At 36.8% G+C, this 25,697-nt stretch overlaps 1 protein-coding gene across 3 annotated transcripts in view; it reads right to left on the minus strand.

Moving 5' to 3' along the window:
• Positions 1-3,342: 3,342 nt before the first annotated feature.
• pax3b (paired box 3b) overlaps positions 3,343-25,697 on the minus strand; it is a 92,364-nt gene continuing 70,009 nt past the window's right edge. For 2 of the 3 annotated variants that reach the window (XM_073040936.1, XM_073040938.1), the window contains exon 8: positions 3,343-7,111. In XM_073040936.1, the coding sequence (XP_072897037.1) occupies positions 6,758-7,111 (354 nt within the window). In that variant the 3' untranslated portion in view covers positions 3,343-6,757. The remainder of the gene's footprint in view (positions 7,112-25,697) is intronic. The other variant, XM_073040937.1, reaches the window with a different exon arrangement.

Raw genomic sequence — 25,697 nt, forward strand, 5'->3', positions numbered from 1 at the left:
CCTCCGCCTCCTCCGCTAAGGCATACCTACTTTAGGGCTTTTGCCAAAGATTGAAGTCAGCAGCCGGTTCAGCATGTTGGTCAATTATAGAAACCACTAAACACTTGGATAGTCACAACATCAAGAAAAAAATCCACCAGGAGTTAATATGTGAGGATTTAATGATCCCTTTTAAACAAGGAATGTATGCGGGATGGTTTTCTGAACCAACATGTCGAGGAACCAACTAGAGAGCAGGCCATTCTAGATTGGGTATTGAGCAATGAGGAAGGGTTAGTTAGCAATCTTGTCATGCGAGGCCCCTTGGGTAAGAGTGACCATAATATGGTGGAATTCTTCATTAAGATGGAGAGTGACATAGTTAATTCAGAAACAAAGGTTCTGAACTTAAAGAAGGGTAACTTTGAAGGTATGAGATGTGAATTAGCTAAGATGGACTGGCAAATGATACTTAAAGGGTTGACGGTGGATATGCAATGGCAAGCATTTAAAGATTGCATGGATGAACTACAACAATTGTTCATCCCATTTTGGCAAAAGAATAAACCAGGGAAGGTTGTGCACCCGTGGCTGACAAGGGAATGTAGGGATAGTATCAAGTCCAAAGAAGAAACATATAAATTAGAAAAACAAAAGCAGCACATCTGAGGACTGGGAGAAATTCAGAGACTAGCAGAGGAGGACAAAGGGCTTAATTAGGAAAGGGAAAAAAGATTATGAGAGAAAGCTGGCAGGGAACATAAAAACTGACTGTAAAAGCTTTTATAGATAAGTTAAAAGTAAAAGATTGGTCAAGACAAATGTAGGTCCTTTACAGTCAGAAACAGGTGAATTGATCATAGGGAACAAAGACATGGCAGACCAATTGAATAACTACTTTGGTTCTGTCTTCTCTAAGGAGGACATAAATAATCTTCCGGAAACAGTAAGGGACCGATGGTCTAGTGAGATGGAGGAACTGAGGGAAATACATGTTGGTAGGGAAGTGGTGTTAGGTAAATTGAAGGGATTAAAGGCAGATAAATCCCCAGGGCCAGATGGTCTGCATCCCAGAGTGCTTAAGGAAGTAGCCCAAGAAATAGTGAATGCATTAGTGATAATTTTTCAAAACTCCTTAGATTCTGGATTAGTTCCTGAGGATTGGAGGGTGGCTAATGTAACCCCACTTTTTAAAAAAGAAGGGAGAGAGAAACTGGGGAATTATAGACTGGTTAGTCTGACATTGGTGGTGGGGAAAATGCTAGAGTAGGTTATCAAAGATGTGATAACAGCACATTTGGAAAGAGGTGAAATCATCGGACAAAGTCAGCATGGATTTGTGAAAGGAAAATCATGTCTGACGAATCTTATAGAATTTTTTGAAGATGTAACTAGTAAAGTGGATAGGGGAGAGCCAGTGGATGTGGTATATTTAGATTTTCAAAAGGCTTTTGACAAGGTCCCACACAGGAGATTGGTGTGCAAACTTAAAGCACACGGTATTGGGGGTATGGTATTGATGTGGATAGAAAATTGGTTGGCAGACAGGAAGTAAAGAGTGGGAGTAAATGGGACCTTTTCAGAATGGCAGGCAGTGACTAGTGGGGTACCGCAAAGCTCAGTGCTGGGACCCCAGTTGTTTACAATATATATTAATGATTTAGATGAGGGAATTAAATGCAGCATCTCCAAGTTTGTGAATGACACGAAGCTGGGCGGCGGTGTTAGCTGTGAGGAGGATGCTAAGAGGATGCAGGGTGACTTGCATAGGTTAGGTGAGTGGGCAAATTCATGGCAGATGCAATTTAATGTGGATAAATGTGAGGTTATCCACTTTGGTTGCAAGAACAGGAAAACAGATTATTATCTGAATGGTGGCCGATTAGGAAAAGGGGAGATGCAACGAGACCTGGGTGTCATTGTACACCAGTCATTGAAGGTGGGCATGCAGGTACAGCAGGTGGTGAAAAAGGCAAATGGTATGTTGGCATTCATAGCAAAAGGATTTGAGTACAGGAGCAAGGAGGTTCTACTGCAGTTGTACAAGGCCTTGGTGAGACCGCACCTAGAGTATTGTGTGCAGTTTTGGTCCCCTAATCTGAGGAAAGACATTCTTGCCATAGAGGGAGTACAGAGAAGGTTCACCAGATTGATTCCTGGGATGGCAGGACTTTCATATGAAGCAAGACTGGATTGACTAGGCTTATACTCACTGGAATTTAGAAGATTGAGGGGGGATCTTATTGAAACGTATAAAATTCTAAAGGGATTGGACAGGCTAGATGCAGGAAGATTGTTTCCGATGTTGGGGAAGTCCAGAACGAGGGGTCACAGTTTAAGGCTAAAGAGGAAGCCTTTTAGGACCGAGATGAGAAAAACTTCTTCACACAGAGAGTGGTGAATCTGTGGAATTCTCTGCCACAGGAAACAGTTGAGGCCGGTTCATTGGCTATATTTAAGAGGAAGTTAGATATGGCCCTTGTGGCTAAAGGGATCAAGGGGTATGGAGAGAAAGCAGGTACAGGGTTCTGAGTTGGATAATCAGTCATGATCATACTGAATGGCGGTGTAGGCTTGAAGGGCCGAATGGCCTACTCCTGCACATATTTTCTATGTTTCTATGTTTCTATGTAACACTGTTGAGATCTGAGGTATGGGCTTGTGGGTGGAAAGACAGAGAAGATCATCTTTCCTGCTGAATGTGTTCATTTGTGCATATTTAAAAGATGCTGTAAGCTGGAGAGATGGGCTTTAAACTAACTGTGCTGTTGAGTAATCAGTATTACACAAACTGATTTATGCTACAGCTTGCATTATCTATATATTTTCAGGTACTTACTGCCTGTGCACCATTGCCCGTATTAATGTGGCATTTTATGCAGCCTGCACTACAAATTTGTGTGCACACCACAAAAATTCTTTTGGACTAATCCCAATTTAACTCTTAGTGGTTGAGGACACAATACAAAGATTTCCTTACCCATATGGGGTCCAAATCCCAAGCAGAGGAAGTAATACAGTTCAGGTTCTATATCATTGCTGCAATTAAAAGAGTAAGTATAGCTGGAATGTAGAGCCCCTATTACACATTCACCTTTGCTCATAAATAGTGACCAAACACTGACAACAGTGATCCGTATGCAATAGTGAAGGCACACTCTGAGATATTACAGATATCTTCAGCTCTGGGCTATAGAATTCATGATTTCCACCACATACAACAGCAATGCTTTAAGCTTGCAACTTCTCCTCCAACAGAGGTCAGATTTTAATTCATACATCGCTGCTTTCTGAGGTTCAGGTAGGAAAATTGTTAATTGGAAGCCATATGTCATAAATGGGACTCGTATTCAGATAGATGATTTCCTTAACTGTTTATTTTTTATTATAAATAGTAAATATTCACTGTGTTTGTACAGGAAAGAGAATCTTTACATCAAGGCTGTATTTTTGCAGTCAAATGACAAACAGAAGGATGGATGGCAGACACTACAAAACATTCAGTTCCATTCAGTTTCATCACCTTTTAAAACCAGTATGTGACAGAAGGGGTCACATCATCTAATCTTTGTACTTAATGGCAGTAATTATCTAATTTTTTCTACATTCTAAGCAAAAATGTACACATCATGAGATACATGCTAATTTCTAAAATAGCTGAATATATAGGAATAAATAATAATCTCTCTAGGAAAGTCTATGTTGCAATGCAACAACTTAACAGGTTGATATAATGATCATAATTAAGTTTGTGGACAAAGTCATGGGAAATGATTCTGCAAACTCCTATGGATGTATATAAACATCCAGCTATCAAATTTGCTTTGTGATTCGGAAATCATACCTGTGAAAATATCACAATATCCCAATTGCCACTATGTTTTAGGCATTTAGTGGAAAGACAGTCACAATCCATTATAAACAATTTCTGAAAGTCCAGCTACCTGTCTATAGCTTTCCTGTAGACTTACTGAAATAAGAAATAGTTTTCAGTCTGTGATATAAACTTACACACTTTTTCTGCATATCAGATTCTTTTGTGAATAATTTTATGTACAATATCAATGGAATGTATATTGTTTAGATCTTGTATACTGTTAACAATGCCCAAAACACCTGTCAGTAAATATATAGCCAACCAATTATATTACAAGGATATCAAGAAAATATAGAATACAGTACAATACCTTCAAGAAATACCATGGTAGATATAGAAGTACATAATATTGCACATTGCAGTTTCATTACTAAAGCTGGAGTTGGTTTGTTGCTTTTGTTTTTTTTTTGCATTGAATGCATTTTGATAGTATACCTAATTATAGAACTTTAAACAGCTCCATTTACTTCAAAAGACATCATTCCACCCTATTACTTAGTCCTTTATTTGGGTAATTTTGATGCATTCATTAGCAGAATCAGAAACCAGAGTTCTTGTGATAAACATTTACATTTTAAAAATTGAAAATACAGTTGAAATAATTGATTCTACTTCTGATATCACAGCTGTAATTCTTAAATCTATTGACAAAAGGAATCAACCCTCCAGTGATCATTGAAACCTACCCTTAATATTAATTTTGGGACCGAGCCATCAGGATGTCAAAATTTATTGGGAATTAATGAGATTTCAGTGACTACGTGGATATCATTTGATGCTTTGGTAACTTGTAATTGGGGGGGGGGGGGGGGCGGGTAAAGCAACAAGTAGCTATCATGCAGAGTTATGGTACTATCAGCCAAGATCTGAAAGCAAAGTAAAACTTCAAAGAATACTCCATGGATCAATGGAGAAGAAATTTTGAAATGGTATTGTTTCTGTTTGTGAAGTCAGGCCATTTGAAGAGTAACTTAAATTGTCAATACTCAGAGTGTTTCCAAATCAGTTTTTCATTGTATTCCTTATGAAACTATATGTTGATAATTAATGCATGAGGAATGCCACAATCTGGGACATCTACTGAATGCTTGCTGCATATTTTTAATATGGAAGGACTATTTGGAATGAATTTTCTCTATCTTCTCTCAACAGAAGAGCCAAATCTAAGGTATCACTACTATTTAAACCAAGAAATAGAATACGAGTCTCAACCAATGATCACAAGTGAAAACCATTATCAGAAAAAGACAAATGTTGGTTTGTTTCTGGGGAACAGATCCAACCGTTGTGGGCACCATGGTCCCATTATGTTTGTGTGTCCAGAACAAGGGTTGTTTCAACTTTTATGGACTTTTTCACTCATGCTATATCTGGCTTCAGATAATGAAAGGCACCTGTAATGGAAGTAAAAGAAACTTAGGAATGCTTCTTGTGACAACATCGTTGCAAGGGGCCACGTCAAATGCAGGTACAATGTTGTCAGGGCTAATCATGACCTGCCAAAACTACAAGGGTTACTTTGTTTATATTAGGACAAGTTTGACAGTACCACATGGATCCAAGAATATTGTCCAAGATGATGCCTGATTTGGCCTTTCTCAGAACATGTGTTTTTAATAGTGACATTCCAGTGGCTGCTTTATTTTTTGACAGACCTTGGCCTTAGGTTCTACATAAATGGCAAGCATATATTAGGTCCTGGCAATTAATCACATCAAGATGCTGCTGACAGCACTGAAGATAATTATATAGAGTGCTTTAACTCAGCCCTTCAACTAACTTTTTCTGTTAGAAATAGGCAGAAGTTCTTAAGTGCATGGCAATGCCTTTTCAGGATATTTTGTACTGGTTATCTAATGATCTAACTCAATTTATTGACTTTCCAGTGATCCCTTACGACAAAATCTCATCTTGTCAAAATTAAGTTTTGTTTCATTTGCGCTATCTCTCTGTTTATTCAACAGTAACACTAACTGCAACCACAGATTGTTTAACTTTATACTTACAGACAAAGGGAGCCTTAAGAGGAAAGATTTACCAATTAATGTTAATATTTCAATTGCAGCACCTTTATAACTTTTAGAAGTACAAAAATAATAGTGTGTACAGTACTAAAAAGTTTGGCATTTCACTGAGTACATAGAATAATATGTTCACATCAAATCCTTCATGCATTCTCTTGATAGATTTGTAGATCTGTCTATTTTGAATCATTTAACAATTGTTCAAATATCATAGAATTTGATCTAATGCTTTTAATCAGTGTAACAAAAGTGTAGGCAGTTTAGAGAGATTTTAATTCCATGTTAGAAGAAACTTGTATCAAAGTTTTAATAGGGCAGCCTATAGACAATTAAACAGTTAGTGTTCTTTATTCATTAATTAAAACTACATCCCAGCTATAATAGGAAATAAAGTACCACCTGCCTGCTTGCTCGTAAGACAGATGATTACAGCCATGAGATTAAGTATTTTCATAATAATAGATTTTTGGCAGTCTAACAGAACTTGAAGGGAAAAATGCTGATTGTAGCCTCGCCAGACTGTGGTAACATCCAACGTGTAGACTGCTATCCAAAAATAGGGCAAGACATTGCATTTTCAGATACCAGAAATGCACAGTACAGAAAAACATCACTTCTTCTTTTGTTCCTCAAATGAAATATAACATTAATCCTGCAATATATTTACATTAGTAATCGGCCCTCTTCTGATCGTAGTTCTTCGGAATCAAACGTTGACCAAATGTACATTTTCTTTTTATTACACTTTGTATGCCCTGCTTGTGCATTTGGCTGGAATGTTGCACTAAGTGCCAAACCAAACTAAAGGAGCAATATATTCTGTAATTATTTATTTTAAACAAGACTAAGAAAGTTGTAATGAACTTCACATTCATAATCAGAGTTTGTATACTGAGTCACACATTTTGATACAGATCGATGAAGGATGGGGCGGATATGCATTTTTATAGCTAAACGTATTGCTTAGGTTGACATGGCACTTACTTTGCCCATATTGTCCATACTGGTATCCTGCCACTGGATCCATGCTGTAACCTGAGGAGCTGTAAGTTGATGGACAATATGACTGGGAGGTGGGCAAGGTGTCAAGAGGTTTCATTGGGTCTAGCCGCTGACTACAGCTGGCAGAAACAGAAGTAGATGGTTCCAGGCCTCCAGTTAGTGGTGATAGGGCGTAGTCAGTTTGTGGCTGATGTGGAACACCACCAGGATTTGCCAAGAGTCCCATTACCTGCAGAGATGCAAAGTCACACAATTACTAATATACTGAGACCAATTTATATTTTTGAATGCATTTTGCCAAGAGTCCCATTACCTGCAGAGATGCAAAGTCACACAATTACTAATATACTGAGACCATTTTATATTTTTGAATGTATTTTTAAAGTATTGTTTGAATAGTGTTTTCAGTGGTCTTTGCATTGATCATAATGCATTGGGGTTGTGATCCAAAAAGGATGCTATTGTGGTCTCACTAAGCACTCCATGTGAATTGAACAAATAGAGCATAAATAATAATTACCAAGCAAACTACAGTAACAAAAAGATATGTTTCTCCAATCTATTTTAAATTTTTGGTCAATGGGAGTGAAATGAATAGGAGGAAATAATTTCTAAATTGAACAAACTGAGAGGTAAACATCTCCGTGGTATCATGTATACCTCTGAAATAAACCCCTAAGGAATGGAACAAATTCAGTTAATTTAAAACATAATGTTAATGAAATCTTGGTTAAGCAAGAAGTGAAAGAACAACTATTTTGGGACTAGAATGGTCCTGATTTACCCCCATTCTCCAACTTCAAACACGCCTCTAAAACATTATATTGTCTCCGTGTTACAAGCAGGACCTCCCTTCCATGCTGACCACAGCATTGCCTGAAATCCCCCTGGTCACGTTTGAACCCCCATTTACTTACATTGGTGCTCTCAGGAGTCTATCACTGGTAGACGATTAAAAATGGGCCATGACTATGGGCTCAGAGCAGCAGGTGAAATTCTACCTCAATTCTACAGAGGGAGATTCAGGAGAATTAGCCGTGGAAGTGTTGCAAGCCTGCAGGGATGCCATGGCAGTCCTAAGGCCAGTAACTGAATGACAGGAGGGTAAAGTTCATAAGATAAATACCTTAGGATCAAGAGGATGGAGATGTTGGCCAGAAAGAACTACAGTCTACAATTTAGTGGATTTGGATAAATCAAGGACAGGGGGAGCAGACAAACCAGTTGTCTTTATTTCCTCCCATTTTGTGAACTCTTGGATAATCTAATCAAAGCAATTGAATGTGGACCCAAGGAGCTTCAGGCAACGACCTGCTAAATCTGAAGCCATTCTCAGAATAGTAGCTACTTATTTTACAAAGTGCCAGACGTATCAAAGAAGCAATCTGTAATTTAGTTAAACTCAGTGTCTGGATCACCTAATTTGACTGGTTTGGACAGTCGGAGTTGAAAGATGCAAATACACAAGGCTGAGTGGAAGAAATATAGAACAATGTTAGTTGTAGCCCTGGACTAGGGACAGTAACGAGGTGATTCAGGTAAATCATGACCTTGAGCCAATGGGATGCATCAGCTCAGCTGCTGGGGGACATCCTAAGAGTCAGGAGCTCCAAATATGTAATGGCGATAACTCTCCAGGGACCAACCATCACGGAAGTAGAGGACCCCATGGACACATGGCCATCAGAACCACGAGGAACGCCTGGCCAGTGTCGACTCCTTTCCTGGGTAATCCCTTTTTTCTTCACTGAGTATTTATGGAGGACCAGGAAATTCTAGTGGGTGTGTACACAAGTAGTTTGTGAACCCTGGTGCTTTTTAGTTGAAACAATAAAGGTGAGTTATCAGTAAATACAGATTCTCTCTGAGCCTCTCTTATTATTATTACAACGGGTGATTCTTGTAACAGCCCAGACTAAAATTTGCATCAATATGAAAAGAACGTCATGTTCATACATGAAATTCCTCATATCCTCATGTGGAACATGCACTCAAAAGGAAACAGTTACAATTGAGTGAGACAGGTATCCAAGTCACTGTGCCAGAAGCGGACACAAACACAAGGAAAGGACGAGAACAAGCAAACTGCTCCAACAATCTTGTCCATTTGACTTCTCCACATCAGAACCCTTAAACCCATCCCCCAACCCATCCACCATACTCAGGTGACTAAAGCTAAGACAGAACCTCTACTTTACCCAGATTCATGTTTCAGTACAAATATCTCAGATATAATTTAATAAAGATTACCCAAAGATATTTTTGAATTGCAGTTAAAAACAATTTCTGTCATTTAATTTACTGTCTTTGGAATATTATATATTGCTTGAATCTTTTAAAGTTTTAATTTATTAACACCACTCTTTGTTTCAGATATACAACACCAAAAGGAAAATAGTGGCGCCTGTTCTTGCAGATTTCACTCAATTGATTATTGTAAGGTTATAATGCATTATTTTTACATAAATATGTGCAATATCGTCTTCCTCAAGTACAAAAATCATCAATCCAAAATAAATTTTGTTTCAAATTATAACCAGATATTGAATATAATACTGAAGAGCAATTTCTTGTCAAAGGCAATTTACGTCTCTGGCCTAATTTTGAGATCAAGTAACAGTGAAAAGGTGAAATCCTCACAAAAATAGTTTTAAATGGTAATTTTTTTTTGTTATTGAAGGGACAATGCGACTTTTTCTCAAGAGGAATTTGATACACACTCAACTTAATATTTCTATAACTTAAGGCGTCATGGTATTCTATCAGTTGTATAAACCTGCCTGGAGGCAAACTCTTAATATGTTTGGAGGAATGCCAGAGAAAAGATTGAATATTTTAAAGTTTCCTGTTTCTCAGAAGATATCAACGAATGACCCTAAATGTCCATCAATGTAATTTATTAAGAGATAATTATTTTCTGGCAGTTACAGCAAAGGGAAAACTTGCAGGAAAATAGGTAAGGAAAATAAATTCTGATTAAATTTTGCAACGCAGTCTCCACTTGTAAGTCTGTTATTTTTATTCCTATACTGTAAATAAACAAGTTTGCTTCTTGAGCATTCAGATGGCAGATTGTAAATCAACATATTCAATATTTTAATCATATGTCTGGTTTCTAATTTGAAGTAAGGCAAAAAAAATTACTTGCCCTTCTACCAACTACAGATCCAGTTACTCTAAATGATGCTCAATCATCACATCAGACTCATTCTGTAAACCAAATGTGAAGAGGAATGCTGAAGAAAATTATATATTTACACAGTATTGATTAAACTTCAAAATTTTACAGTTGCTTCCGGGCACAGTTTTGATAAAGGATTAACATTTAGTTTGCAGAGGATTAAACAGATAGCTTTGATGCTCAGAGTGAGATTGTGTATTTTAAGTGTCACACTTGTATTTCAGATTCCCAAATACATAGCAGTTAAGAAGCAGTGATTTTATACATAGAAATTCCATACTTGAATCAGAATTTTATTCCTGAAGAGGGATCAAATTCCTTAAAATGATTTGTACCCTTAAATTGTAATGGTTCAGTCTCCACAGTAAAACATTGGGCTTCTCAGCATCAGAATTATATTCAGGAGTAGGCCACTCAGCCCTTAAACTTGCTCTGTCATTTAATACCATGGTTGGGTTCATGGTAGATTAAATTCCATATTCCTGTCCACTCATTGTAATCATTTATATCCTTCTCTACCAAATATTCATCTACATCTGCTTTAAAATATTCATCAACATTATATCCAATGCCCTCGGAGGAAGAAAATTTCAAAGGCTCAAGAGCTTTACTACCAGGATGTTGCCTGGTTTAGAGAGTATGGATTATGATCAGAGATTAAGGAAGCTAGGGCTTTACTCTTTGGAAAGAAGGAGGATGAGAGGAGACATGATAGAGGTGTACAAGATATTAAGAGGAATAGACAGAGTGGGCAGCCATCGCCCCTTCCCCAGGGCACCACTGCTCAATACAAGAGGACATGGCTTTAAGGTAAGGGGTGGGAAGTTCAAGGGGGATATTAGAGGAAGGTTTTTTACTCAGAGAGTGGTTGATGCGTGGAGTGCACTGCCTGAGTCTGTGGTGGAGGCAGATACACTAGTGAAATTTAAGAGACTTCTAGACAGGTATATGGAGGAATTTAAGGTGGGGGGATATATGGGAAGCAGGTTTAACGGTCAGCACAACATTGTGGGCTGAGGGGCCTGTACTGTGCTGTACTATTCTATGTTCTATGTTCTCGCTCCAAGGGAAGAACAAAAATTTGTTTTATTACTGTCTTAAATGAGTGACCACATAATTTTAAATAGTGACCACTGTTCTGAAGTCTGCCGGAAGGGGAAATGTCCATTCCACATCCACACTGTCAAAACACCTTGAGATCTTGTAAGTTCCCTTTCATCCTTCTATGTTCCAGTAGTGCATACAAGCTTATCCAGTTCAACCTTTACTCATAAGTCAAGCAGCCCATTCGAGATACTGGTCTAAGTAAAGCAATTCTGAAATGCTTTCAATGCATTAACATTTTTGCTTTGTGAAAGAAATCAATTCCACACACAGTTCTTCAGGTCTAATCTTACCATTGCCCTATATAATAGGAAAAACCTCTGTACTTTTGTATTTAGTTCTCCTAGAAATAAGCAATAACATTCTGTTAGCTTTCCTAATTACCAAGTGTACCTGTATATTAGTTTTTCGTGAATCTTGCATCAGGACAGTTTGATTCCTCAGCTGAACAGTGACAAACAAATCTGACGGCCTTGCTATGATGACCAAAAATGAAGCAAGGACTACCCTCATTTCTGATGTCAGTGACAGTTGGGCATCAGTTCAGATCCTTATCATCCAGCAGATATAATCTCACCAAGCCGCAAGAACTGGCAATCACATTTTAAAACTTTTAGAAGTCATAAAAAAGCACAGTTCTTAAATTAAACTTTTAAAGTTTTTACTGTGTGTTAAGGTTAATTTGCATATGATTATGGTATTGTGGGGTGCATGAGAGGGGTAGCACCTCTAGATGGGGGGCTTGTCGCACTCCTTGGAGTGGCTCGTCATCTATTGGTCCCCACCAACGCCCAGCTCTCACCCGTGGATCCTCGTAGTTGTTTACATACGACAGTGGCCACACTCTGGGCAACGGCTTCGACAGGCCGGCTAAACCAGGTGAGGGTGGGCAATGGGTCTGAAACCCTTGCTGAGATAGGAATTTGCTCATCCCGGCATGTGAAGACTGCTTCGGTGGACCAGGCGGAGGAAACCCCGGGGGTTCAACGGCTGAGAAGGTGTTGCAGCAGCGCATTGTGGAGTGCGTAGGGCACGGCAGAGCACTTAAGAAGACGCGGCCATCTAATGCAGCCAAGGAAGTTGCCAGACGTAACGATTCTTCATGCCGCTGGATCCTAACTTCTGAGGCCGAGAGAGTGGGGTCATCACTGTGCAAGGCTTTTCCACTTTAATGTCTTTCACGCACTGTTTCCATTGTGCAACAAGGTTGGCTGGTGGTGCAGTGAGATCAGCGCCGGGCTCAAGAACGGAGGTTCCCGAGTTCGATCCAGTGACAGACTGCCCCTGAGCACGCTCTCCATCTGTGCTGGGTTGATGTCGAGCCCACAGCTCGGCCTCATAAAAAAAACTACCACTCTGAACAATATAGTTTTTCTTGGACTCCGAGGGACAACAATTGTTGTTGTTATTATTATTATTATTATTATTATTATTATTATTATTATTATTATTATTATTATTATTATTATGGTATTGTATCATAGCAATAGAGAAAATGTATGTCACATATAGAAGACATTCACACCATTATATCTGCATTGAAGAAGAGCTAGCCAAGCTAATTTTATTTCCAATACTTGTAGGTCAGAACTTAAGTATACATTCAAGATTTGTTTAAATTTGATGTGTGCCTCTGCCTCCTCAGGCACGAGTTGCAGACCCCTAACTCTTCCTTCATGTAACTGTTTTCATTATCTCCCCTCCAAGCTTACAGCCAAATATTTAAATCTATATCCATTAGTTTGTCTAAATTAAAGTTAAGAGACGTAGGTCCTACTTATTTATTTTAACTGGGCCCTGCATAATGTTACACATCTTAATTAATTTTCCTCTCATTCTCCTCACTTCCAAAGAAAACAATCTAGCTTATCCAATTTTTCTACACAGCTAAAATATTCCAGCCCTAACAAGACTTCCTCTACACCCATATCGATACAATGGGATTCTTCCCATTTGTTAACCAAACTAAAATGCAGTACAGATTCAGTAGTCTAACTTGCGTTGTATGTATTTAAACAATAATCTCCTTGGTCTTATAAACAAACAGTATTTATTTAGGTTATTAGTTTAAACTCAATTAGTTTTTGAAGCATTTATGTGAAGATATGACAATCTACAGTCATAAAATCAATTTGTAAGGTATTGAGGTTTGCTAAGCAATAATTATGGCTTAATATGCAACAATCAACAGTATTTTAAAGCAAGTCTTATTTGTAAGTTTACATCAATTAAACTGATTTCCTTTGACTCTGTTGAAAGCTGTAAACACCACAGGCTGTGGAGGAAGACTGAATCAATGGCTATCCTCATTGGATGTCTCTGCATCCATAATTTAATGCAGATATTGGTGTTAATTTCACAAGATAATGAGAGCATTATTGCAGGAAAGTCTCAGTTGTTTTTCTTGATGCTTTATTGCCGAGTTTAGTAGATCAATGAAACATTCTCAGACTTGGAAGTATGGTCAGCAATATCTCATATTTAATCATTGATTGTCCAGTGGCATGACCCCAGCAGGGCAGTAGTGCAATATACTTTTTCTCTGTGTCACCAAACTAATCAAAAGAGTGGGGACAGTGCATGATATGTGCCAGGTACCCGGGAGCCAACCAATCATTGATTATTAATGGAAAATTGATATATTTGGCTGTATCAGTAAGTATAGAATAAAACACAGCTGTAAACATTCTAAAAGAGTAATTATTCAGGTTCCTAGGCTCATGTGCACAGAACATTAGATAAGTTATTTCAGAGTGATGACTACACAACTCTAGTAAGATTTCAGGAAGAGAATAGAGGAAGTTTAGAGTTGATGGAAAAATGCACTGAGAATAACTTATGAACTGATTTTTTTATTTAATGTGTTGAACAACTTTAGAATCTTAACTTTGCAATTATGTACAAGATTCTAGTTTGAGGGAAATGAATGAAAGATTATTTTGTATATTTATTTCCAAGTTTTCAAGCAGAACATTATCCAATCTGGTCTTCAAAATCATTAGGATTAAATATGTGCTTTCAATACGTGGTCCTGTCAGTACAGTTTTATCACTAGTTGCCCATCTACCAATGATAGCCATTACAGATGATAGTGATACAGAATTAATTAACAGCTTGCATTGATTTCCAATAGAAATTTTAGCATAAAAATTCAGAAAATCAATTTTTTAGAACATTTGTGATAAATCCTTAAATGTCTATTGAGTAATGTTTTCTGCCCCAAGTGGTTTAATGCCGATAAGAATGCTCCAGGAATCAACCTGCAGTTGATTAACAGCAAAATAATTAGATTTTAGTAATTTCTGCATGGTTCTTTGAGAACAAGAAAAAGAAAGTATCCTGGGGCTATGGGGTGTCAGTTAAGGTATTTCAATGTGACCTTCTCACTTAAAGCATGGAGTTACAGGAAGGGCAGAACTAGTCTGCACCAAATCATACTGCAAGAACTGAATGAAAGGAGGACTAGTCTAGGGCAACCACCCCCAGCTTGCTGGTACCAGGATGTTTCCATCAGTAAAGAGATGATTCAATGAATGCCCATGTGTAAAAAATGAATTTAGTAGAGAATTGATTGTTTTCAGCTTTGATTCTTCCAGAGATCATAGTTTAGGCCATAAGCATTCAATTGACAGTGCAGTCTTTACTGCTTCTATCCAAGAAAGAAACTTCCCAACACTTTTGACCCCTGACCCTTCTTAGATGAAATTACTAAAAAAACACAATTTTATTTCATCGACTAATGTTCATTGGAAGGAAAAGTTAAAACAACAAAAACTCATTTATCTAGGTATTAACTAGCCAGATTAATTCACAAGTTCATATTGAAATTTATAATGAGTGTGAACAAAATTAAACTCTAGCAAATAGTCTAAACACATGCATTGATTTTCAATTTAATAGCAATTAAAATGCATTTTTTAGTAAAACCAAATAATTTTTATGATCTAATTCTGTCACATCACAGAAATCTATTATGTGCATTGTGCAGGTATATTAAAGAGAAAAGAATTATCATTAAGTTATAGATATTGTATCTTAAAGTGAATTGCAAAGATCTCTGACATAGAAAATAGGAACATGGCAATCTTCAAATGCAAAGAAAGATCATAATTTGGGGGAAGGAATTTAATATAGAACTTCCCTCCCCTCCATATAAATAAGCATAGGAATGCAATTGGACAATCGAACCATGCTTGTTTACAGTAATACTGACAGTACAACAACTTTGTGTTCTCTGCTCTTTTAATGACTAGTGTGCTGCCTGTACTGACTGCAATATTCATTCACTTCACGCCACTAAAGAGAGCCCAATACCAATACTTACTGGCACAAGTTCAACTCAGCGTGTATGACGTAAATCTGACCTTTACTTTTAATGGAGAGTTTCACTATAACTGAAGTGGATAATAGCAGACATGTAGGAAGCAAATTTGGCCTGAAAAACGGTAAAGGAACTTACAGCAAGGGGAAAAACAGATACTTGGTTTTGCAACTAGGGTCCTTGGTGGAGAAAGTAGAAAGTAGGACAGTTGTTCTGGATCTGCAAGGAATACTTTCAAATAGCTGCAGGCAGTGAAGGAAGTCGAAAGAAGAGACAGTCAGCAACTGCCCTCTTGAGATGTTGATGACTGGTGAAGTGGAGGTGGAGTGGGAGTCTTTCCTGAAGCTTAATGCATATCAGCCATGCAATATAAAGAAAAATTGCCAGCTGGAACTCTGAAAACCGAAGTGGCAATAGAAGTGTCACATTACATTGCATACTGATTAGTATCATCTGTCTACTCTGCATACTTCTGACAGACATTCGTTTTGTGAATGCCAGTGCCATCATCAATATGGTGTGCAAGGTGACTAGCTCCAGTAACAGAGGTGTACATGTGCACAGTGAATCCCAATCTATTCACTAAATGGAATGGATAACATTTTGAGTTTTATAAATTGTAATTTATGACTTGCACATGGGCATGTTTATTATTTTGCAGCACTATTTCTACTCGATAATTGAGCAGCATAACATCATATCATGCGATAGCTCCCCGTTGCTATTTGAGATGAACCAATTTTTAAATCATTTATTACAATATACAGCATGTGTATCGTATAAGAATCAGCACCAGTGGGACTTGCATTGGATACAGGCACTGATGCTCTACAAGCATATTAGTCAACAGATGGGCTTAACTCTGCCTATTTGGGTCCAGTGGTGAAGTGGAGGTGGAGTGAACAGCACTCATAATGCCAGCAAAACCATCAGAGTTCACCACTCGTTATCTCAGGAAACTATCAATGACTCTGGGAATTTCACAAATATATTGTTAAATGTAAAAATCTCAAAACTGTTGGCAAGGATTGTGCTCTTCCACTTTTAGACCACTGGACCATAAGATCATAAGTCACAGGAGCAGAAAGAAGCCAATTGGTCACATACTTGATCATGGCTGATCTATTTTCCCTCTGAACCCCATTCTCATGCCTTCTCCCTATAACATTTGATGCCCTTACAAATCAAGAAACTATCAACCTCCACTTTATATGTACTCAATAACTTGGCCTGCACTGCCATCTGTGGCAATGACTTCCACTGATTCACCCCTTTCTGTTTAAAGAAATTCCTCCTCACCTCTGTTCTAAGTGGCCATCCTTCTATTCTGAAGCTGTGCCCTCTGGTTATAGAATATCCCACCACTAGAAACATTTTCCCCACATCCACTCTCTCTCTAACTTTCAACATTTGGTAGGATTCAATGAGATCTCCCTTCATTCTTCTAAACTCCTGTGAGTATAGACCCAGAACCATCAAACACTCCTCACACATTAACCATTTCATTTCTGAGACAATTCTCATATAGCTCTGGACCCTCTCCAATCACAACATATCCTTGTTTAGATTTGGGGCCCAAAACTATTCAGATGTGGTTTGACCAATGCCTTATAAAGACTTAACATTAATTTCTTGCTTTTATAATCTAGTCTTCTCAAAATGAATGTTCTCCAACACAAAGGCTTAAATTAACTTATGCATGAAATGCTCCAACTATTAATTAACTGGGAAAACTTGCATTTTATTATGTGTCATTTAACAAAGTCAACAAACTTATAACTAAATAAAGCATTCTTTAACATGGAAACATCCAAGGTAATTCACCATTGCAACATCAGCTACAAATATTGATCATGAATTATAGATGTAGATATTTAGACATATGAACAAAACCTTACTTAAGATTTTTAAGAGACAAAAAGAATTAGGAATTCCAGATCTTTGGGTCTTGAGAATTGGAAGCAAGACCACCCGCAATAGAAGATGATCAAGAGGCCAGAAGGAGTGTAGATATCTAAGCAGCTGAAACAATTCAATGAGAATACAGAGAAAGGAAGTGTTGGGGGCATGCAAAGATTTTAAAACAAGGATGAGGATATTAATTTTAAGATCATTTTTAAGCAGCAGCTAATTTGGATTATCAATCATGTGTTTGATGAGTGAACAGGACACTTTGTAAGTTAGCACAATAGCAATAGAATTTTTAGGTGTCCACAGACATGTGGAGGGAAGAAAATGGGAGGTCAGGCAGTGAGATAATATTTTTTAACTGCACATAATAAAAACCAGCCAGAAGAACACTTGACTAGTCAAAACGAGAGATAATAGAGGTAAGGAATTAGATTTTAGTAATGGATGAAGTGAGGCAGAGATTCAACCAATGCTAGACTAACTTAGTAACAATGCTGATAAGAGCCCAACAGAGGAGCAAATAGTGGCATAGGATCATCAAGAGATGCAGCATAGTGGTGTTCCTGCACAGTGAGTTCACACTCACTTTCAGGTAGCAATTGCCAGACTAATCCAACCCTAACCCATTGTATTTCCCCACCTTCTCATCAATCCTCCTGTAGATTTCATCACTCATCCAACATTAGGGATAATTTACAATGGTTAATAAAGCTACCAACCCACATATTTTTGGGATGATGGAGGGCATTTGAGCATGCAGAGGAACCTGTGCTGTCATAGAGAGATCTTGTAAACACAATACAGACATCACCTGAAGTCAGGGTTGAAGCAGGTTGCTGGAGATGTATGGAAACATCTCTATTACTTGTACCATTGTAATACCCTGTGAGCAAGCATGCTGGTTCACAGTCAAAGAAGTCCATTAATGGGAAACAGGAACAGGAAAAGTCTTCCCTCTATTTAGTTGGAGCAAATTTATACACATCCAGGAGTAGTCATGGACATTCCAGAAATTAGTCTAGTGAACCTTGAGTGTGTTCTACCATTCACTGATGACTGAATTTAGCATCCTCAGTTTTCCTCGTATGTCTGGATCTCTTTAGCTATTATAATTATCAATAGTTCTTTCAAAACTATAGTTAATGGTTTAGCATTAATCGTCTATGGCAGGGAATTGTACAGGTTCACCACTTTTTGGGTGAAGAAATCTCTTGTCATTTCAGACCTAACTGGCAAATCCTGAATCCTACTCAGGATCATTAGAAACATCTTCCTGAATTTCTTCTGTCCATTTCCAACAGGATTTTACATTTCAATGAGTTCCCTTTTCATTCTTCCAAGTTCTAGTGAATATAAGACTCTTAGGCCCTGAAGATTTATCTGTCTTGATGGATTTCATCAATTTCCATAGCACCATTTTATGCTAATAATTCAATTTCACTTAGTTCCTCCTTCATTAGACTCTTGGTTTACTGACATTACTGGGAGGTTAACTGTGGAGTCAAGGACCAAAGTCCTTGTCCAATTCATTTGCCATTTCTTCACTCCTCATTATTAATTTATTTCTGCGGGTAAGATCTTCACTAATTTCCTTCTGTTCACATATCAGAAGAAGCTATTACCATTAGTTTTATATTATTTACATGCTTTTTCTGGAAATCTATATTTTACTTGTTAATTAATCCATTGGTTCTTCTTTTCTTAACTCCAGACTGTTCCCAGTCCTCATGTTTACTGCCTTTTCATTCCAATTATTTGTTGGATCTGATGCTGTTCATGAACTCCCTCATTAGCTATGGCTGAATCACCCTTGCTGTTTTAGTCTTCTGCAAGACAGGAATGTACAATTGTGGTGTTCATCCATGAACTCCTTAACTGTTTGCCATTGTTAATCCACTGTCTTGCCCCATAAGTAACCTTTTCCAACATAGCTAATCTTGTCCATTTCTATTGAATTTTCTTTATTTACATTCAGGACATGACTCTCAAAGTCATTTACATCACTCTCCATCTGAAGAAAGAATTGCATCATACAATTGCTCCTCATCAAGGGGCTTCAGGCAACGAAGCTGCAAATTAACCCTTTCTCATTACACAATATCCATTCTAAGATGACCGGCTCACTAGCTGGTTCCTTGAAACATTGGTCCAAAGAGCTACCCCGTGTAATTCCACCTCCACAGAATTATTACTGATTTGGTTATCCTGAAATATATGCAAAGTCATCTATCATTACAGCTGTACCCTTGTCAAATGCCCCTTAAATTTCCTGTTTAATGCCATCTCCAATATAGCCACTGCTGTTTATAGATAAGTATTCAACTCCCACCAGTTCTTTCTGTTCTTCTCTACTTCTTAGTTTTTCCATAGAGATCTCACATCATCTGGGCCAATATACTTCCTCATCATTGCACTAATCTTCCAAATTTGAAATGCTATCTCATCATCTCACCCTTTTGCCTGCCCTTCCTAAATTTAAGATTCTTTTGTATGTTCTGTTTACATTCTTGGTTTCCCTACAGTCATGTCTTAGTATATCACTTACATGCACATTGGTTTGTACAATTAATTCATCTATCCTTTGTCTTAATGCTCCATGCATAAGACAAGAAGTTTTTAGACTTGTTTTTACATTCTTGGCATTATTTTGCATTGCTTGCATTTCTCCCTTGTTTTCTATGCTTTAAACTTTTGTTTTTGTCCTTTCTGACTTTCTGTCACTTTCCTAGTTTCCTCTTTCTCTTTCTGCCCACAAAAGTTCCCATCCTCCGGCAATTTTAATGTAAACTCTCCTTTATAGCACCATTGGTGCCAGTCCTGCCCTGATACACCATTTCAACTTATATTAATCTCCGCTCTTTGGAGTCAATTTCAATATCCCTAGAATTTAAATTCCTCCACTTTACATCAGGATTGGCCATTTAGGATTGAAATGACAAGAAATTTCTTCACCCAAAGAATCATGAACTTGTGCAATTCTCTACCACAAAAAAACTACTGAGGCCAAATCAGTAAGTATATTTTTGTAATAACTAGTGATATTTCTAATAGGTAAGGAGATCTAAAAATATGGGGAAAACTAAGGGACAGGGTACTGAATTCAGGAGTCATCATGATGAATGGTAGAACAAGTTCAAAGGTTAGTTAAATTAGTTGCTGGAATAGGTACTTCGAAGATAGGAATGTGGACAAATCTGATTTATCCTTCCAATTTTGCTGGTATTAATCCTGAAATTCCCATTTTTGAGGTCATTTTTGTAATTCACTTCCTAAACCCCAATTTGTTAAACAAATCATTTGACCATTTAGTGATAAGGTAAGATCTGAAAAGGTGATGGTAAATTAGAGTGTCATCAGAATGGTTTTGGAACTAATGCTGTTTTTTAGGTGAATGGCGCCGGGGTTAATGATAACCTGAAAATTAGAAGGCAGGGAAAGAACCAAGGCTAAATCTTTCAGAACACAGAGGGTATTGATGCAGTTGCAGGAAGTAGAGGCATTGCTGGGAAACCTCTGACTGAACAGTCCATAAAAATGGAGTGCAACCCCACCCAGCTGGTCAATAATGATGGGGCCATGAATGCAGTCATTCTGTCAAAAGCTTTAGACAGATCAAGGAGGATAAAGCGGAATGGGTTACCTGTGCTGGTGTGCCACCAAATGTCATTAGTGACTTTAATCAACCTTGTTGCAGTACCCATTATCATTTTAAATGCATGATTTCTGCTAAGCATGTTTTCTGATGCATTTATATTGCCTCAAATAACATGTATTTTACTTATGAAAATTTAGCTTTTGTTTTACTCATGTGAGAGTTTTCATTTTCTGCTTAATCATTCATCCCAATACTGGCAATAAATCTATAATAAAGCATGCTACACTTTTCCCAAAAATATGGAAGTGGATTTCCAAAGCAGGGTGGAAAATTGTCACTAGTTTATAGCATGCTTAGTTTTACCAACCCGGATGAATTTTTAAGCAAGTGTTTTTTCTCGCAATTTGTTTAAGATTAGAATTCTTTAATGAGATCGGCACTCATTTAGCTGAATAACATCACATTTGCTTCCTGTTAGAATCTTTTTCAGCTCACAACTGAAAGCAACAGACATTGAGCAAAATAAAGTTCTGGCGAAGTCATTGATAAATTGTTGTGGGGAATTTTCTACAAAATCAATAATTAGTATTAAAACTAAGCCATTGACTACCATTGACACAGTGAACCAATTATGGAGAGGTGAATGCAACTGAAAACCAGCTATGTTGCATTTCATGTTGATCCTAATTAAATTTTTCCCTGCATCATCTTAAGAATGGAGACAACAGTTTCCATCCACCTCTCAGATGATTCAGTGCTCTTTAAGGAGCTATAATTGAAGATTAGCTCTACTATAGCAGATAGACATTTCATTATAATAGTAGTTGCATTTTCAAATTCATTTTTATATCAGCTTAATTGGGAGAGTGGAATTATTTCACCCTGAATGGAAATTCTCTACATTGTATTTACATTAACTAAATTCAATGGTATAAGCATTCATTCTATAACTATTCTGAAAGTTAAAGCATGAGAGGATAAAATGATGAACGTTAAATCTAATCACTTCACTTAATGATATTCAAAGCGTCATAACAACAATGGGAAATCCTGAGCATTGGAACTACTTGAAGAACAGTTATGTATTTTTTTCTGTATTATAATTGACCTAAAATTCTATGTTGACTGATAGTGCAAATATATTTACAGTTTTGAAAATATCTGCAGATGCTGGAAGTCTGAAATTAAAGCAGAAAATGCTGAAAAAAAACTTCGTAAGTGAGGCAAAATTCGTGGAAAATTAACCTTTCAGGTGGAAGACATATGACATCTGTTTTGATAAAGGATCATTAACATTGAAGGTTAACTATTTCTCTTTCCACATACACTGACTGACCTGCAGAGCCTTTTCAACATTTTCTCTATTTAGATAAGTTTACAAATTTCTTTGCTTGGCCATACGGCTGACAAAAGTTTACTAAGTATATTAGCTTAATATAATCATAAATTTCTCCATGTGCATAATTTGTGCATTGGTGTGAGGGTTTATAAAACTAATTATCAAAGTTACTTCCAGGAGAATAACTACAAAAAGTACTTTACATAGATTACAATAATAAAACATAGATCACCATAGATCATCAAATCTGTGTCTATAAACTAAATCACAATCCTAAAGTGAAGTAAATAATATGTATCAACTATTCCTGAATCTGGATTTCAAATATCACTCTGATCACCCTGGTAGAGCAGCTGGTAACACTGCTTTGAGTGTTTTTATAATAAAAAACATTATTGAAAAGAGGGCAACCATCAATTTAATATGAATTTTGTTTCTCAAAGTACATGTTACCATATTATTTTGTCTTCAGTTTGTAACAGAACATCTAAGGACTTGAGTTATATGTAAATTTGAGAAATGAGATGAAATCTGTTTGGTGACCTTTCGTAACTTCAAATTCAGAATGTACATATCTGATGGTGCACCAGCGCATCCAAATGAGTTACTGGCAGAGTGAAGTTTTCGAGTTTCCTTATCAGAGGCATTTCAATTTTTTGTTCTCTTAAGCTCATATGGTCTCAATCATTAACTTTCATAATATTTTCTTATGTAAAAACATTACAATGAACTATGCCTGCACAATGCAGGAAAAGGATTTTCTGCCATTGTATCATTTTACATTTTTAATATATCCATTATGGCTGTTGTACAACTTAAATGTGTATCTGTTTGGAATAAGTCAAAATATGTCTATGTAAAGAAATAAGCACGTATGTTAACCCTGTGTTAAAGAAAAATTAAAAGAATTGTTAGCATGAAATTTACATTAATGTGGACACTTAATCCATTTCAAAACTAGATGGAATTGCTTAAAATAAAACTACAGAAGTTACAAGAATGTAACTTTGAAAAAATAATGATTAAATATTAATCTCATGAAAGAAGTATGTTTCATTATTCATGTTGTAAGCGTAAAATAAATTTTACTTTGAATGGTTTTCTTAACTTTAATTTTATATTCACTATTATCATCTTTCAGTTTTGTAACTTGTTGGTGAGATAATAAAACAAAGGCGAAAAAATGGTGAAATGGAATCTAATGGTGAAAAAGTAGCAATTACAATTGTTTATAAAGACAAACAGATTTCTGTATTTAAAGTCAGAGCATTGAATATTAAACCAATTGATTTTTGTGAACATTAGCTAAACCAGCCCTGGTGAATTCCTGTGAGCCAGGAATATCCTGTTATAGGGAGTCTGTTAGAACACACAGAGGAGCAGGAGTAGGCTGCCTGTCCTCCAAAGTCTACCCTGACGTTCAGTGATATCAGGGGTGATCTGAGTCTAACCTCAATTCCATATACTCACTTAACCCTAGAACACACACACTGCACGTTTATCAGATATTTATCACAATTTGCCTTTGCGGAAAAAGGTTCCAAATACTCATAAACTTCTTAGAGAGAAAAAAAATCTCTTCCCTACATGGGCAACTACTTACCTTTAAATAGTGAACCCTACTTCAAGATTCTTCCACGAGAGAAAACATTCTTTTCATATCCACCTTATAAAGTTCCCTCAGAATCTTATAGGTTTTAGTAAAGTCTTCTCCTGGTCTTCTGTTTCTCAGCCATGTTTCATAAGGGAATCTGTCCATTCAAGGTATTAATTGAGCAGATCTCCTCTGAATTGCTTTCAGTGTATTGACATCCATCCTTAACTCGGAATTACATGTAATCCAAAAGTAGCCTCATTGATGCCCTATATTTCTGAAATATAATGTCCCTACTTTTGTATTCAGTTCCCTACCAATAAACAATAACATTTTATTGACTTTCTTCTTTACTTATTATATCTGCAAAATTGCCTTCTGCAAATCATGCTCTAGGACACCAAGATACTTCTGTATCTCAAAGAATGGCAAACTCTCACTATTTGGATCATATGCTTTGTTATTATTTCTTCTTTGCCAGAATTAACAATTGCAAATTTTCCTAGATTGTACTTCATTGCCTGTTCATTACCCACTTACATAACCTTTAGTCCATCCTTCTGACCTGTACTTAAATTTGTGCAAATATTTTATGCTTGATACTGTATTTATCTTGAACCTTTGTAGTTAATCACATGTTGCGAGCCCTTCCCTTGGAAATATTCTTTTCGTTGGAATGTATTGTATTTATTCTGCATTTTCTGAACGATCTTGATTGATAGATCTCTTAATGTAATGAACTATTTCATTAACTGTGCTTCCACACCCTCATAATTGCCCTTATTTACGTTAAAAGTTCTGGTCTTGCACCCAGTCTTTCCGCAAACTGAAAGTGCACTTCATTCGTGTTATGACCATTTCCAACTTGGTGTGCCTTCACAATGAGTTAACTAATTCATTAATTCTATTTTATTTCACAATAATGGGCCAAATATAACACTAGAGAAATAATACGATGAAGATATACCAAGAAAGAAGAGTTGCAGTTGTGAGGAAATGCTCAGATATTCCACTGAGATCTTACAGAGTTTTGCAAAAGAGTCAAAAGTTTGGAAAGAGTAAAATATGAATGTTTGACTCAAAATCTATCAATGTGACCATTAACTTATGATATCCCACACCTCAACCCACACCAGGGAGATAAAAGATTCCCTTCAAAATTCTTGTAATAGTTCTAAAGGTAATTTGCAATTTTCTGATGCCTGACAGTGTTGGATGTTAATCCAAGGAGATCCCTGGCATCTAGCAGGTCTGATGTCATGACTGAAATGCCAATCATATTAAAGACTTATCATGACACAGGAAGCATTGGTAAACTTTACATAGAATATTAAATAAGCATTACATTATATTATATCAATAAAATTATTTTTCAAAGTCAGACAGTTTGTTAACCAGCAAATTATGACTTAGCAAGCCAACATAATCTCCCTTAGTTCTCCAAATATTTATATAATCACGCAATTTTTTGAAAATGCCTACATATCAGTTCAAGTGATTTTAGCTTTCTGCTAAAAAAGTAAACAGCACAGTGTATGAAGATAGAATCACTGACAGCTGTAATCAGATTTGCACTTAAACAATATTCTTGCATGGCAATCCAAAGTTTGTATCAGTTGCAAGAGTGGAGAGCACTGTAAGATTTGCTGTTTTTAACCACTCTGAGATCCAAGTAAATAGTGGTTATGTAGACTGGAAAACAGTTTGAAGAACAGTTGAAAAAATTAGAATAAATTTCTCATAAAAAAAGATTATTAGAACATGATTAGG

Source organism: Hemitrygon akajei, chromosome 3 (assembly GCF_048418815.1).
Source record: "Hemitrygon akajei chromosome 3, sHemAka1.3, whole genome shotgun sequence".
Lineage (NCBI taxonomy): Eukaryota > Metazoa > Chordata > Chondrichthyes > Myliobatiformes > Dasyatidae > Hemitrygon > Hemitrygon akajei.